Here is a 17,879-nt window from a genome sequence, read left to right on the forward strand (position 1 = left end):
AAAATTAAAGGGCCAGTAAACCCACAATGCTTAACACCATCTTTCTACCTGAAAGGATTTCATTGAAAAATTCCTATGAAAGTTACTTTTACAGTATGCCGCTCCTGGCTCTACTTAGCGGGTCTGTTTGTTTTCGCGCCATTACTCTCAATGTAGCTCGCTCTTACTACCAGACCAGAGCGGGAGCGAGCTACATTGAGTTTAATGGCGCGATCGGGCCGGCTGTGAATAGACAGCGTGCCCAATGCGCTTAGGAAAAACAAACAGACCCGCTCAGTAGAGCCAAGAGCGGCGTACTGTAAAAGTAACTTTCATAGGAATTTTTCTCTGAAATCCTTTCAGGTAGAAAGATGGCGCTAAGCTGATGTTATATAATAATTCTGCACCATGTTATTTAGTAGGTTTACTGGCCCTTTAAAATGCACCCATGCAAGTTTCAATTTTAACCTTTGTATACCTTTAAGCCCATAAATTTCCATGTTTTCTCTTTGCCTTTGTATTGACACTTTATAAATAATGTATAAATACTTTAAAGCATAATCTACTTTAAACTAATTTCTTTGCAAAACTAATTGCAGAAAAAGTTGCACAGCAAATTGCTGAAACCTAATAAACAATTAAGTTTCCATTTTTCCAACATCTGAATCAGGTCATTGAAATCAAATTAAAACATTAATGTATAATTAGAATATAATAAGAAATGTACTTGGAATAAAAAGGAACAAAAGTATAAAGGCTTTACAATTAATTACACAGTTCAATAAGCAGGTAACAGTTCAGTGAAGCGACAATATAACTCAATATTTCCTTTATTTTATTACATAAAATCCAAAAGTTACAGACTTTATGCTTTTGCCAAAACTTTCTTGTATTAGTTTATTGTCCCCAAATATTAATTCATTTGTGCTATTTTACATTGGTTTAAAAATATTTGTATTCAATTTTAAAAACTCAATGATTTTAAAGACAAATCTTCCATAGACGTCTTTTTTTAGCTGCAGTCTCTCAGCATACTTAATACAAAATGTATGGCGGTAATCCATACTGTCTTTGTGAAGTCTTTTATTGACAAACGTGTCTATATTCTTGGCAAGTGGACCCTAACCCAGCTACTGATAGGTAAAGCTTTCCATCTGGGCAAACACAAACTTCAAAGAGTTCTTGAGAGTTGTCAGAAATGCCCTTTGATCCGTGAGGCAGTTTGGGCAGACGCACAGTTTCAGCATCCAATACCAGCTGAAATAGAAAGTAAAAAATAATAATAAATTAGCAAATGAAAAGAAAACAAGGCACACAGTATACAGTGATTTGCTGTAATAGAAAATAAACAAGATATTGTTAGAAAGAAAATCTAATTGAAAAAACAAATTAGTGTCACTTGACAACAGGACCCAATTGCAACTGAAACGTGTTATACTAAGCTACTTAAGCATGGAATATTTTCATGTGAAACAGCATGTGTGCTTATTTTTTTATTTATTTTTAGTCTGGGGTTAATATTGGTGGTGTTGGACTCAAAACTGTGTATATCACTTGTCAAAATTTCCAGATCAAAAGCCACAGATTCTATGCTTTAACATTCATCATTAAAAAAGTCATAAATATGCTTTGGATGTTATTTAACCCCTTAACCCTGTACGTGGCTGGTCTTTAAATGGGGATTGCGATTTTGATAGTGGTGAGACAGCGCTATTCTATGATGACAGCCGCTGGAAGGGAGGTTATAACAGTGCTGCCCTGCTGCTTGCAGAGAGACCCGCACTACTATGACCTCTAAAACCCTTAACGACCAGTGACGTACAGGGTACGTCGCGGTCTTTAAGGGGTTAACAACAATTAAGAAAAGCAGAGAGAGAGAGTGCCTACTACAAACTTCCAATGATTATATTAATGTCAGATATGATTCAAATGAATGGAGAGAGGAGAGGAGAGAGAGATACAGATTCCCAAATCCATAATTCCAAAATCCAAACATTCTTAAAGGGACACTAAACCCACATTTTTTCTTTCATGATTCAGATAAAGCAAGCACTTTTAAGCAACTTTCTAATGTACTCCTATTATCAATTTGTATTCGTTCTCTTGCCATCTTTATTTAAAAAGCAGAAAAGTGATGAATAGGAGCCGGCCCATTTTTGGTTCAGAACCAAATGTTTGCTTATTGGTGGGTAAATGTAAGCCTCCAATAAGCAAGTGCTATCCAAGGTGCTGAACCTAAAATGGGCTGGCTGCTAAGCTTTACATTGCTGCTTTTAAAATAAAGATAGCAAGAGAACGAAGAAAAATTGATAATAGGAGTAAATTAGAAAGTTGTATAAAATTGCATACTCTATATGAATCATGAAAGAAAAAATTTGGGTTCAGTGTCCCTTTAAATCCAAACTTTTTAATATGTTTTTTAAAATATAAAATAGTGCAATTAAATCTAAGACTCACAAGCAGTGTAAATGTAAAAGTTTTTTTTAACTCCCCATCTACTCTCCTCCTAATCTTTGTACTGCGGTTGTACAAAGCCTCTCAGCGCGCCTCACAAACTGTCCATCTGCACTACACAGTTTATTCTCCATTTGGCTTCTAACACTCACAGTGCATGAACTACACACCATCTTGTTCCTCATCCCTGCATCTCTACTTTCTATGGTCTGTACACCAATCTTTCTCCTCCTAATGGACTACAGATCTATATATAACTGTAACACCACTTAGTTACATGGAATTCATTCTATCTAATCTTGTGTCCCATTCCCTGTATAGGACACAGGGACATTTTAAGTGAATGTCAACTTTCACGAATGAAAGCCCTGTTTTTAAAATTACTATTAGAAACAGGGGCACTTTCATTCATAAAAGTTTACATTGAAGCCGTTCTTTTAAAATACTTACCTTTTATTCCTAGCAAGCGTGGAACACCGGAGCAGCGATTCCTCCGCTCCAGGACGTCTCTTCTTACTTCAGAAATGACGAATCCGGCTTCCTCCAATCACGGCGTGGCCTCAGGCAATGTTTGCTCTGGGGGAGAAGCCGTTATTGGAGGAAGCCGTATTTGTCATTTCTGACGTAAGAAGAAGAGCCGACCTGGAGGCAGGGGAATTGTTGCTCCGGTGTTCCACGCTTGCTAGGAATAAAATGTAAGTATTTTTAAAGAACGGCTTCAATGTAAACTTTCATGAATGAAAGTGCCCCTGTTTTTAATAGTATTTTTAAAAACAGGGCTTTCATTTGTGAAAGTTGACATTAACTTTAAGAGTATATTCACCAACCAAAACGTTTATATCTATGGTAAGAACCTCCTTTTATAATTGTATCTATTATGATGATACATATACTTTTCAACTTTAGAAATGGCAAATATTTTATAAAAGGTTTTGTTATATAATATGCATTAGATTTAAATAAATGTACTAAAATATCACAAAGCAACAATGGGCTTTCCATTTCATCATTTATAGTCTATATTATAGATATAATGTGGATAATCCTTTAACATATTACTTTATATATAGGCTATATATTAAAAAAGGTTATTGAATAAAGTACACTAACCATTCCATCTGTGCTATGCAACATGATATCTTTTTGAGAAAGAGCTTCAATATTCCCAGCCTGGGCTTTTATGTGAACTCCTTTTGGTGCGTCCATGCTTAAAGACCGAGTAGGGGATTCTAATCTGGAAGTAAAATAACACATAATGTATTTATTGTTAGCATTCATAATTTGTAATGCAACATTTTATACAGCAAAACAAATAAATAAGAGCATATAATAAATTATTGACCAATAGTGCTAGGAATGAATGATTTGCAAGGAGTATCAATAAACCTACAGTTCACACATTTATTATGAAAGGACCATTACATACAGCATAATCGGCAAATACATCATTAAAAAAACCAATACAATAATAAAAAAATAAAAAAGTAGCAGAATTTTTTCCGGCCAGGCTAATGCGAGGTTTAGAGCGGCGGCTCCCAGGACCTTCCCCTTTAAAATTGCCAGGGCTCTATGAATTAGAGAAGCATTTTAGTGCGGCTCTCCAGTGCGCAAAGGGTTAGTATTTTAACCATTTAAAGGAAAGCAATGAATACTGATGAATTTTGTTATTATGTATTTGTTTTCTTTAAAGTTCTGGAGCATTTCTTCGGATATTCGTTTAGTGGAAATGAAGCGAATATCCCTGTTTCATCACAGATTTGTTTATTATTGACTTTAGTGTCTCTTGAAGTATAAATGAAGTCACTATAATATTTGTAAAGGTTCAGGCTATTTGATATTAAAGTATTGTTACTGGACGAATGCCCACAAAGTTAATAGACACCAGTATTTATTATTTGCTATATTAATATTAAACAGTGATCATATTATTAGAGGTTGATTAAACTATTGGGTAAATAGAAATATAAGTAATTATATTATCTTAAGATATTTTTAATGCCAATACTTACCATAACTCTATGGTAATTATAACTAACTTTTTTTTTTTTTTTTTTTTAAATAAATTTTATTGAGGACATAATGAAACATATAAACTTTTTCAAGTGAGATAAAAACAGCATGCAAACCTCGACAATTACATGGACCGAGGGAATGAAAACAGTTCGTACAAAGAAATGATAGGTGTAAACATACATCTCACTCTATGTGGAAGTCCTCGTTTTTACAGAGGTATCTTATACATATATAATATGTTTTATGGTATGGAAGATTTAGCGTTAACAATCTGCGTTAGTGAGATCTTCAAGATCTCTAACCAGGCTATAGAGGAAACCCCATAGGGCAACTTAGAAGATTGCATTATACCATGGACTCTTGATGGCGGTAGGCTGGGGGACACATGGACCCCTCTCCGCCTATTATCTGTTGGTTCGCAGCTCAAATCCCTGATTCTATTTTGTCCCCTAAAGGACTAGTCTTAGGGAAGGGGTATCATTAAATAAAGAGGAGTGTGGGGATATCAGTTCAGTTCCTAGGGGGGGGTGGTGGGTGCAGACATGGGGGGTGGGTGAGAAAAGTGCAGTAGTGTTCCATCGATATCTACTCAAGGATTGGACGGTTCGACATAGATTCCCAGGGCTCCCATGTGAGGCAGTAGTTGTTTAGCTGACCTCGCTCTCTAGCTACAAAGTTTTCCATATTTTTAATGTAATTTACACAGTCCAGTACACTTTGCATTCTCGGGGGTTGGCTCTTTTTCCAATTCCTAGCTATAAGTAGTTTGGCTGAAATGAGGATGTATATCAGAAGGTTTTGTTTGTGTTTTGGGAGTTTGTCTATGTCTAGGTGCAGTATGGCCAGGGCAGGGTTCAGATTTGCTGTTAGCCCTAGGTCCCTACATATTTTTTCTACTTTCTGCCAGTAGTCCACCAATCTAGGGCAAGTCCACCAGATATGTATGGGAGATCCCGGTTCCCCGCATTCCCTCCAACACTGTCGTAGGTGCTCAGGAAAAAGTTTCTGCAGTTTTGTAGGCACTAAGTGCCATCTGGTAATGACTTTGAAATAGAGCTCATATAGGGTAATGCAATGTGTCGCCTTTTTCGTCAGACTAATTGCCCTATGCCAGGTCTCTGATGTGAATGTCAACTGTAAATCTCTCTCCCAAGAGTCCATATGGGTTGTTTTTGAGGTGGATGCTCCCTTTATTAGGCAGTGATAGTGTATCGAGAGAGGTTTAAACTGCTGTAAATTAGTCGCCCACCTTACCTCCCAAATAGTCAGGTCTCGTAATGAGTCGTCTAGGAAACCCCATGATTTAATCAGCGTACGTAGTCTTAGCAGATCAAATCTAAGTTTGGGAGTCAAAGTAGGGAGATCTAGCATATCTTGGTGGGTACGCAGTTGTGCATATTTGTAGAAGTCTTCTAAAGTGTTTATTCCTGAGTCAGCCCATGTGCTAAGGAGTGCATTCGGTAGTCCTATCAGTAGTCCTCTAATTGAGTGTACTGGTGAGGGATGTGGGGCTACTAATTGGTTATGTCTCAACTTGAACCAGGTCTGTTGGCAGCCTTTTATGATGTTATTTGCTACATATATTTTAGTTTGCCAGTGCGGGGGTAACCAGAGCAAATTTTCTAAATAGATATACGCCGGCAAAGAAGCTTGCTCTAATTCTCTCCACCTTGTTGGTGGGAGATCTGTACTCCAGGCTGTAACATGTGTTATCATCGCCACTTCATAGTATTTTCTGACGTTGGGGAGGCCTAGCCCGCCTTTCTCTAGTCTTTTATCTTGCCAGGTATAGGTATTGAAAAGGGTCTGGAACTTTCTAATCAATGTATATGGGACTGGTAACTGGACACTGCGGAACAAGTAGGTGAGTTTGGGGAGAATCATCATTTTAAGGGCCGCTATTCTACCTAGCCAGGATATCTCACTGTATTTCTTAGAGTGAAGTTCCGAGGTGATGGCTGTCAGGAGAGCTTCAAAGTTCTCTTTGATTACTGTGGATTTTGCGTGGGATAAAAAGACTCCTAAGTGACGGATGCCTTTGGTGGACCACTTAAAGGAGTAAAGAAGCTGAATAGAGTCTCACTCTGCGGAATATTGATAGAGTATGCTTCCGTCTTGGTCACATTTAACTTATAATAGGAGATTTCCCCAAACTGTTTAAAGAGGGCCATTAGGGGGGGGGAGGGAATCTACCGGGTCCGACAGGAATACTGTAAGGTCGTCCGCAAAGAGCGCTAGTTTCTGTGGAGTATCATGTATCTGTACTCCATGAATTATTGTCGACTCTCTTATGGCAATCGCTAGCGGCTCAATCGCGAGAACAAACAAGAGGGGGGAGAGCGGGCAGCCCTGTCTGGTGCCATTACGAATTATTATTTTGGGGGAACAGAATCCTAATCCCCTGACTACTGCTGTTGGGGCCGAATATAGTGCTTTTACTGCCGTAACGAAGGTGTCTGGGATACCAAACGCAGACAGGGTCTGAAATAAATAGTCCCACCTCACCCTGTCAAATGCTTTCTCAGCATCTAAGGACAGGGTGAGCATCTGGAGTCCCATATCTGCGGCCTCCGAGAAGATATTTAGCAGTCGTCTGGTATTATCTGTACCCTGTCGGTTCTGGATGAAGCCCACCTGATCTAGGTGTATGAGTGTCTAAGTGTTTCCCTAGTCTATTCGCCAATACCTTAGCATATATTTTGGCATCCACGTTAATGAGCGAGATGGGCCTGTAGCTGGAGCATAATTGGGGGTCTTTGCCCTCCTTATGGATTGTTGTAATGTTTGCCTCTAATAGTTCTGCCAAGAAGTCACCCTTAGTTGCCGCATCTTGAAATAGATGTAGCAGTATCGGTGTTACAAGGGGGCTGAGTGCTCGATAAAATGCTACGGTGAAGCCATCCGGGCCTGGGGCCTTATGGGATGCAAGTTCACCTATGGCTGCTTTGATCTCAGTCAACGTAAAGCGTTGTCCTAACTCTGTCTTTGCTTCATCAGAGAGAGTGGGTATGGGCAGTTTTTCTAGGAATTCATGGATGTTACTATGCTTAGCTTTGTTCACCCCCTCTGTGGACTCAATATCATATAAGGAAGAGTAGTAGGTTGCAAACGCGGTGCCTATATCTTTGGGTAAATGAATCACCCCTCTGGGTGTCGCTATGTGGGGTATTCTATTCTGCTGTGTGCGCTTGCGAAGCTTGTTGGCCAAAAGCCTATCTGCCCTATTTCCTTTATAATAATAAAGTTGCTTGAGTCTATGCGAGTTTTCTTGAACCCGCAATAAATCTCTCTTGGAGATTTCCTCCCTGATGATTCCTATTTGGTGTGCTATTTGAATGGTAGGATTTTGCTTATTTGTCTGCTCAAGGTCACGCAGGTCTCCGTAAAGTTTCGCTAAGGGCTGACTACTTTCTCTGCGAAGTCTCGCTGCTTTTTTAAGAAAATGCCCACGTATGTAGGCTTTAAAGGCTGCCCAGACCATGGCAATGTCAGTGGTCCCAGTATCGTTATATGACAGAAAGTCTTTTACAGTCTCCTGGAGTGCTGGAAGTTCTATGTCAGACAGCCATTGTTCCGGGAGTCTCCATGGGGGTCTACCAGACAAGGACTGCAGTTCGGTAAAGTCTAGGTATACTATGTCGTTATCCGACCACGTACATGGTTTAATGTTGGGATTAAAAAATTGGTCTAGGTACCAAGAGTCACAGAATATGTAGTCCAGTCGAGAATATGCGTTATGTGCTTTTGAATAATGGGTATACTCCCTCTCTGAGGGTGCTAGGCACCTCCATGAGTCATATAGATTATGTTGGTAGATGAGTTTCCTAAAAGCATTGGAGGTGGATGAGATGTTCCTGTCAGAGTGTGTTGTGAGGGTGGACTGTTTATCTTTGGCGGGATCCCAAACCATATTGAAGTCTCCCCCTATTATTAGGCGTCCTCTTTTAATCTGATCTATGTGCGCTAGGAGGCTGCGAAGAAAGGGTATCTGCTTGATATTGGGTGACTATAGTGAGACTAATGTAAACAGGGTATCATTAAGTGAGCAGATGAGTATGAGAAATCTACCTTCGCTATCTCTTTCAATATACTCCAGTTTATAGGACAGGTCTCTGCTAAGTAATATGGCCATGCCTCTACTTTTGCCTTCAGAGTTAGAGGCAATCTCGCAGAACGGGTAATGTTGGGAAATTCCAGACATTCTGGGTTCTCCTGTCCAGTGGGTTTCCTGTAAAAACAGGATGTGTATTGTGTGTATTAACATGTAGCGCTGTAGGAGTTTCCTCTTAGTAGGGGAATTTAATCCCTGAGCGTTCAATGTAGCTATACGTATTGGGGCCATTGTGAGATCGGGGGGGGGGGCTGTTGAAGTCTCAGGGGACTGAAGACTAGTCCGGGATTAAAATGGGAGAAGTTGTTCTCTCTATGCGGGGGCAAGTATGCGTAATCAACCTTCAATGAGTGTATATCTGGGGGGAAACCTCTATGACTGTTCAAAACTGATAAATATGCACTTTCGCAATGAGTGTTCCATCTGGACTATGCCAGAGGGGCACAGCTAAATTGTTGGGGGTGGAGCTATGCGGAGAGGGGCCCATGGCCCCGCCGGCCTAATATGCCGTACAAAAGCTGTAGGAAAAGAAATAAGGCATATGCAGTATGTTCATGTAAATTCAATATGCAAGATATAACATTCAAAGCTGTAAACCTCTAAATACAAAACTTTAATCTCAACAGGAGAAACAAAAAAAACCATATGAGGTAAAGTATCAGAGAAGAAGAAATGGGTGTGACACAGCTGTCATTCCCTAATTATGGAGGTATGGGCAGTGGCTGTTGTTATGAAAACTTACGTAGTTTATGCACCCTTTGTCTTAAGGTCACTATATGAGATTCACCATACTCTGTTTGACTAATGGGAACTTAAAGTTATTGTTTTAAGGTGGTATGGATTTTTATTGTCCGTATTGACCGTTGGGAACAAGGCACTAAATAAATATACCCAAACCCATTTATGTTGACGTTTGAGGACTTCAGGAGGGGTAAACTAACAGAAGGTCTAAACATCAACAACTAGTTGAGATGGTTCAATATTATGTTATTTGTTGAGGTCAAATAGATGGTACCCAAACATATAATGTAGCTGGCTGATAAGTGAGGTATGGGCATTAGTGATATTGTATCGCCAATGACAGCAATAGTGCATAAGGCCAGTCTGTCAATGGTATCTCTAAAGATTAAGGGCCTTTGAATGTAATACTGCACGCTTCACGAGCAGCTCACTAGGTGTGTACATATCATACTTTAACACAGAGACAGTGAGTGTGTTGGTAGTAAAGGGAAGAAATAAATAAGTAATGTTGACCAATGTCTACTTCCATGTGAAGTAGGTATAATATCCTTAATATCTGAAGGTTATCGAGGGCCATATCACACTCCACACTAACAATTAAGATATAAATGTACAATGTCATAGAGTATAACAGTAACACGTGTCAGTACTGACAGAGAACAACTATGTATGAAGTCTTTAACTGCTGTCCATTATTGCGGTAATCAGACAAAGTATAACATGTAAACTGCATTCATCTCACCCATCTTCTCTCCGCTTGGCTTTTGAAGTCCTCCTCGAATTATAAGGGGTAAGCTTTCCAGAGGAGAGATATCCCCATTAGGGCTTACAGCTAAAATACCTTGTATAAGCGGGTTCTCTATGGGTCTGTGGTCTGGTGTGTACTAACAGTGTCTCTGCACTTCTTGAGGGTCTCTGTAGACTTCCCACTATTTCCAGAGGGTCTCTGCGGCAAGGGTTTCCAAGGTGGTGCTGAGGCTCGCAATCCAGTGTTCATTTCTGGGCTATTAGAATGATCTTCTCTATCTGGCGGCAGCAGGTCCCAGTTTTGAAGCAGTTCCCTTGCTTGCTGTTGAGTAGAGGCCATAAATTGGTGGCCATCCTTGGTAATAAAAAGCCGTACCGGGAATCCCCATCTGTATTTCAGATCTCTTTCTCTCAATATTTTGGTGAACGGTTGGAAGTGTCTGCGTAGTTGTAGAGTATGAGGAGAAAGATCAGGATAGATTTGTAGACCAGTATATTCTTCAGGGAGTCGCTTGTCTCTGGCTAGTGCTCTGAGAATTTTTTCCCTAAATGTATAATAGTGGAGTTTCGCTATCACATCTCTTGGTTGATCGCGCTCTGAGCACTCTATCTATGAGATTTTCATTACTTGTAGCAGGGCCCAACACCGCCTCAAATAGAGTCTGTAGGTACTTCTCCAGGTCTTGTGGTAGAACAGATTCTGGTATACCTTTTATTTGTATATCTATCGTCTAGATCCGCCAGTTTCAGTTCCAGATATGTAATTTGGATGGCTAAAGATTGAGAATAGGAGAGGAGATTAGTGTGGTCTATTGTCAAGTCTTCCTGCTTGCGTTCCAACGCATCTGTTCGCTCTCCTATGAGGCCTATATCTCTCTTTAAATCTGCATGTGATCTGTCAAACTTTTTAGATAAGGAGTCATGGTGTGAGGCCAGTAGAGATCTCATGGTATCCATCATGTTGTTGTTAGAGCTTGCCTCTGTCCCTAGGATTTGTAATGCTTTCTTTATTAACATAGAATCAACCTGGATATCAGAGGCACTGCCTGCATCTGAGTAATCATCCTCTGATCTTGCCTGAGTAGCGCCTGGTCGTGTTGAAAGTGATCAGCCACAGTTCTTTTGGGTGTGGGGTGAGGCTTCTGCTTACGCTTATGAGCTTGCGACATTTTAGTATAGCAATGAATGAGACAGTCTGTTAGTATATACTTAGTACTGTTGAGAACCCGCACACTGCATGTACGTTAGCAATATGACATTGGCCGGTGGGACACAAGCACTTGGGAGTTAGTTACATGCTGCCACGGTCTGGACCTTCAAATGAAGGGGAGAATTCGTTTTTGAGTACAGCTTATTCTGTGGGTCTGCAAACCAGGTGTCCTATCTGTGTAGGGGTAGCCGTGGGAATGCCTAAGGAGTTATCCCCGCCGCAATACAGCGTCTTCCTCAGCGCCTATGTGGGTCTTGTTGTGTTAAGTAAATATATGTTGGTCGCAGCTCTCAATATGCGCCCCCCTCCCTAGGGGATGTGTCTCCTTTCGACGAAGTGGGTAAAGGGGATGAGGATATGACCCACCTACTGAGAGGTGGGAAATGGTAGGGAGAGAGGTTAGTGTTTCGGCTTAGCACTATATAATTTAAGCAAAGTCCCAATGCTAATGCTGATCAAATTCCAGAAAAATAAGTGCTTGGGGCTGTGTATCCTTATATCCTATGTATTGAGCATAAGGGGTTAAGGCAAGGTAGATTGAGAGTTCACGTTCCCTCATGTCTTTCTTGAGCCTTATTTGCTAGACAGGTCTCCTAGGGGATATGTCTGCAGTCTCTAGTACTAAGTTATCAAGCACAAGAGGTTAGGCAGATTCAGTCAGTGTGGTGGTTAGGAGACGTTGTAAGTTCCCACTTGCAATGTAGAATGGGGTGTCCAGTAGACTAAAATGTCAATGTAGGGAGCAGTAACAGCTCTGGGCTAAAATGTATTGTGCTGTTTTGCCTTGAAATTTATGTGCTTACTAGGCCTCCGGTCACTGGCGCAGGGCAGATAGAGAGACAAACAGGCAGCGTGTGAACAGCTGGGTCAGGTGTCAAAGTCTCAAGCTGTATTAGCAGTTGATCTTACCCGAGCTGTATGTGATGTCTCCTCCGTCAGGCCTGTGCTGCAAGAGAGGGGCTGCGCAGCGTCTAGAAGGAGCTCCGTCACAAGATGGCGGGCATGCGCGCCAAAAAAGAGAAGCCGCGTCGCATCTCGGTGCCTCCGATCCTTCACTGTCCTGCTCCTGTACCCGGTAAGGTCCTTATTGCAGTGTTAGTATGGAGAGCAGCTAGGCAATGGATCCGGTAGGGAGACGTACCTTTTACACGTGTCTCTCCTTGTCTCACCTGTCAATCTAGCGGCCGCTAGTGAACTGCTGTGCCGGAGCGGACCCCCGACCCTCCGGACAGCAGTGATGAGTATGCAGAGTGTCCTCTCTCCTACCGGTCAAGTTGTGTGCTGAGGTAATTGAGGTGCCCTGTCGGGCCGTCTGCTTTGCTGAATGTCTCCACGGGCCGAGGTTGTTGCAGGCCCCGATATGGTGGAAGTCTCCCTATGAAAGTAGTGTTGGGAGCAGCGTAATAACCTCTGGTCAGGAATCAGTAGTCCTGCTCTCTAATACCCCCACATTATGGGTAGAAATAAACAAAAAAAAAGAAAAAAAGTATGGTTTGGGTAGATTTTAAACTAAAGATTTAGGTAAATGACTGGGAGCTCTCTCCAGCTCGATGGCTAGCTCCGCCTCCAATTATAACTAACTTAAAGGGACAGTGTACTTAATTTTTTTATTGTTTAAAAACATAGATAATCCTTTTATTACACATTCCTCAATTTTGCATAACCATCACTGTTATATTAATATACTGTTTACCTCTGTGATTATCTTGTATGTAAGCCTCTCCAAACTGCCCCCTTATCTCTGTTCTTTTGACATACTTGCATTTTAGCCTATCAGTGCTGACTCATAAATCACTACACGGGAGTGAGAACAATGTTATCTATATGACACACACAAACTAGCACTGTCTAATTGTAAAAAACTGTCAAAATGCAGTGAAATAAGTGGCGGACTTCAACTGCTTAGAAATTAGTTTATGAGCCTACCTAGGTTTAGCTTTTAACAAAGAATACCAAAGAAAACAAAGCAAATTTGATGATAAAAGTAAATTGGAAAGTTTAAAGGGACAGTCAAGTCCAAAAAAATACTTCCATGATTCAAATAGGGCATGCAATTTTAAAAAACTTTTCCAATTTATTTTTATCACCAATTTTGCTTTGTTCTCTTGGTATTCTTAGTTTAAAGCTAAACCTAGGAGGGTCATATGCTAATTACTTAGACCTTGAAGGCCACCTCTAATCTAAATGCATTTTCACAGTTTTTCACCACTAGAGGGCGTTAGTTCATGTGTTTCATATAGATAAAATTGAGCTCATGCACGTGAATTTACCGAGGAGTGAGCACTGATTGGCTAAAATGCAAGTCTGTCAAAAGAACTGAAATATGGGGGCAGTCGGCAGAGGTTTAGATACAAGGCAATTACAGAGGTAAAACGTGTATAATTATAACTGTGTCGGTTATGCAAACTGGGGAATGGGTAATTAAGGGATTATCTTTTAAAACAAAAATTCTGGTGTTGTCTGTCCCTTTAACCTTTCATGATTCAGATAGGGCATGCAATTTTAATTTTGACTTGACTGTGTCTGTAAATTTTATTTACTATATGATTGTCTTTCTTCCACTACTCAACAATACAAATTGTTTTGCCATTCCCTATATTCTAGAATATCGAGATCCATTTCACCACCGTAGTCCTTACTCAGTAATCATAGTCTACATTTAACCTAACTATAATTATAGTTTCATCATTACTGGTAAGGGTCAATTTCTTTTCAGGACTGAACAACAGATTTTGGTCTAATAATTATACAGGATTATGCTTGTATGGCATTGCCTGGAAGCCTTGTGCTCACGAGAGCACATTTCCATAGGATCCAAAGGAAGGGAGCCTTGTTCTCATGCTGTCAGACATGGCAAAGCACCTAGTGCAGTGCAGGGGGCAATTTGCGCAGTGTTTTGCAGCAAAATAAAAAATATATGTATATAAATATATATACACATATATGTATATGTTTATATATGTGCATACACATAATATATATGTATATATTTACAGTAAAAACACAGTCCCCATTCACCTCAATGTTAAGGCACTTTCAGTGCCCCCCAAATCCACTCATCTGCTTTGTGCAGATTTAAAATATAAAAATAAAGATGCTCATCTTTTTATTTTAGATTAAAGAACTGTTCTCTTTATTTTGGGGGCTATTGGGGCACATTTTTTTCATTAACCAGAGGTCTGACCTCTGGTTAATTGCGCTAAGTGCAAAGTGAAGCCGCTAGCTTGTGGGAGCATTAACCAGCCACTTGTAATGGCTTTTTATTTAACGTGCGCCTGTAGATGGGTCTGAATATCTTGTTGTATTCTCAATAGTGTTATCATACCATTTCATATGCATATTTGTTGATGTTGTGATTTTATACACGCAATTGTATCATGGTATTATTGTGACAACCTATATGACCTTGGTCTTACAGTATAAATCCCATGCTATAATCTAGTTGGCCTTAGAGTGGTCTTCTATACAGTTAAAACATTATAAAAATGAGGTTAACCATATGAAACCAATGAGTGGTCTCCTTTATTTCAGAGTACCTTCTGCAAATGTGGAATAAGTTTAGGAGGTCCATAAGTGGCCTTATGAGTAATCAAAAAGGTCTACAGTATAGTTGGCGTACAGTTTCATTTATTTTTCTTGCTTGTTGTTAATAAATGTGGAAACTTCTAAGCAATTACTTTATCCACTTTGATGTATGCATTGTAATATACAGTCTTTACTACTCTATATTGTTTTTTGTATGCCTTGAAATGAACCTCAAGAAAAGAAGGATATAAATTAATATAATATAGTAGTTAGGAACACCAATGTTTAAGAAGATTAACCAATGTGGAGAAAATATGTTGATGCATATGAAATGGAAAATGTGGAGAATATCTGGAAATACATGAGAAGGCATATTAAATAGTTAAATATATCAATATTACTTGGCCTGAATTGCTTCATTAATGTTCAGTATAAAAGATATTCTGAGATATTAGTTCTGCTACTGTCAAATGTATTTAATGAAGTCATTTATAATTTGGGATTCTCTGGAGACTTGGTAAAAGCAACTACGATAATTATCATCAAAGAAAATAAGGACATTAGTGAAAGAGCTAATTTTAAACCTATATAATGTACTGAATACTGACTGACATTTATAGCAATACATTAGCTGAGTTTTGAATACCATTCCTAATCTGATAAATGAAGATCGAATAGTATGTATTCCAAATGACACCTGACATTTGAAGATCTTAGTGACTACTATACATCTTTGGATCCTGTACTGATTATGTTTTCAGCTCAGCACATATGATTGTCAGGGTCATCTAGAATTTCTTAATATGAACCATGAAAATAATGGTTTAAACTGTTTATTTACAAGTTAAACCATCACCAAAAGCTAACCTGCATTGACATTTTGGTTGTTGAGAAGTTAAATGGTTTGGATAAATGATTTATAGGAATGCAGAGATTTTGAGAATAAATTCTAAAGTTAAACAAAGTATTTAAGCACAATTGAGGCATCCTACCGTGCTTTTGGGTCACATAAAAAGCATTGCTTTTTTTTTTGGTTACAAAAATAGATTATCATCCACATTGAGTTAATGACTATTAAGTCAGGTAGTTTTTTGTTTAAACTACAGTCACCACTGCACCCTATGGTTTCTCCTTTTTCTTCCTAACCTTCGGTCGAATGACTGGGGAGTGGAGCTAGAGGGGGAGCTATATGGACAGCTCTGCTGTGTGCTCTCTTTGCCACTTCCTGTTGGGAAGGAGAATATCCCACAAGTAAAGGATGAATCCGTGGACTCGATACATCACAAGAGAAAGTAATTTATCAGGTAAGCATAAATTCTGTTTTCTCTTGTAAGATGTATCGAGTCCACGGATTCATCCTTTACTTGTGGGATACCAATACCAAAGCTTTAGGACACGGATGAAGGGAGGGAACAAGACAGGTACCTTAAACGGAAGACACCACTGCTTGTAAAACCTTTCTCCCAAAAATAGCCTCCGAAGAAGCAAAAGTATCGAATTTGTAAAATTTGGAAAAAGTATGCAGCGAAGACCAAGTCGCTGCCTTACAAATCTGTTCAACAGAAGCCACATTTTTAAAAGCCCATGTGGAAGCCACTGCTCTGGTAGAATGAGCAGTAATTGTTTCGGGAGGCTGCTGGACAGCAGTCTCATAGGCCAAGCGGATGATGCTTTTCAGCCAAAAGGAAAGAGAGGTAGCCTTCTGACCTCTCCTTTTACCAGAATAGATAACAAACAATGAAGTTGTTTGTCTGAAATCCTTAGTTGCTTGTAAATAGAACTTTAAAGCACGAACCACATCAAGATTGTGTAACAGATGTTCCTTCTTCGAAGAAGGATTAGGACACAGAGAAGGAACAACAATTTCCTGGTTAATATTCTTATTAGACACAACCTTAGGAAGAAACTACCTTATCTGCATGGAAAACCAGGTAAGGTGAATCACACTGTAAAGCAGATAACTCTGAAACTCTTCGAGCAGAAGAGATAGCTACCAAAAACAAAACTTTCCAAGATAAAAGCTTAATATCTATGGAATGTAAAGGTTCAAACGGAACCCCTTGCAGAACTGAAAGAACTAAATTCAGACTCCATGGCGGAGCCACAGGTCTATAAACAGGCTTGATTGTGACTAAAGCCTGACTAAACCCTTGAACGTCTGGTACCTCTGCCAGACGTTTGTGTAAAAGAATAGACAAAGCAGATATCTGTCCCTTTAAGGAACTAGCTGATAATCCCTTCTCCAATCCTTCTTGGAGAAAGGACAATATCCTGGGAATCCTAATCTTACTCCATGAGTAACCCTTGGATTCGCACCAAAAAAGATATTTTCGCCAAATCTTATGGTAGATTTTCCTGGTGACAGGCTTTCTAGCCTGAATCAGGGTATCAATAACCGACTCAGAGAAACCACGCTTTGATAGAATTAAGCGTTCAATCTCCAAGCAGTCAGACGCAGAGACATTAGATTTGGATGTTTGAAAGGACCTTGTATTAGAAGGTCCTGCCTGATTGGTAGTGTCCATGGTGGAACAGATGACATGTCCACTAGATCTGCATACCAGGTCCTGCGTGGCCACGCAGGCGCTATTAGAATCAGCAAATACCTCTGGGTGGAGTTCCCACTCCCCTGGATGAAAAGTCTGCCGACTTAGAAAATCCGCCTCCCAGTTGTCTACTCCTGGGATGTGAATTGCTGAGAGATGGCAAGAGTGATCCTCCGCCCACCTGATTATTTTTGTTACTTCCATCATTGCTAGGGAACTCCTTGTTCCCACTTGATGATTGACGTAAGCCACAGTCGTGATGTTGTCCGACTGAAATCTGATGAATTTGGCCGCAGCAAGCTGAGGCCATGCCTGGAGCGCGTTGAATATCGCCCTCAGTTCCAGAATGTTTATCGGGAGAAGAGCTTCTTCCCGAGACCATAAGCCCTGAGCTTTCAGGGAGATCCAGACTGCACCCCAGCCCAACAGACTGGCGTCGGTTGTCACGATGACCCACTCTGGTCTGCAGAAACACATTCCCTGAGACAGGTGATCCTGAGACCACCACCAGAGAAGAGAATCTCTGGTCCCCTGGTCCAGCTGTATTTGAGGA

General features: G+C 40.1%; 1 protein-coding gene across 5 annotated transcripts in view; it reads right to left on the reverse strand.

Moving 5' to 3' along the window:
• Positions 1-793: 793 nt before the first annotated feature.
• Positions 794-17,879, reverse strand: part of SGCG (sarcoglycan gamma) — a 456,939-nt gene continuing 439,853 nt past the window's right edge. For all 5 annotated transcript variants that reach the window (XM_053708512.1, XM_053708511.1, XM_053708514.1 and 2 more), the window contains exons 7-8: positions 3,544-3,667; positions 794-1,236 (exon numbers count right to left, since the gene is read on the reverse strand). In XM_053708512.1, the coding sequence (XP_053564487.1) occupies positions 1,063-1,236; positions 3,544-3,667 (298 nt within the window). In that variant the 3' untranslated portion in view covers positions 794-1,062. The remainder of the gene's footprint in view (positions 1,237-3,543; positions 3,668-17,879) is intronic.

This window comes from Bombina bombina, chromosome 3 (assembly GCF_027579735.1).
Source record: "Bombina bombina isolate aBomBom1 chromosome 3, aBomBom1.pri, whole genome shotgun sequence".
Classification (NCBI taxonomy): domain Eukaryota; kingdom Metazoa; phylum Chordata; class Amphibia; order Anura; family Bombinatoridae; genus Bombina; species Bombina bombina.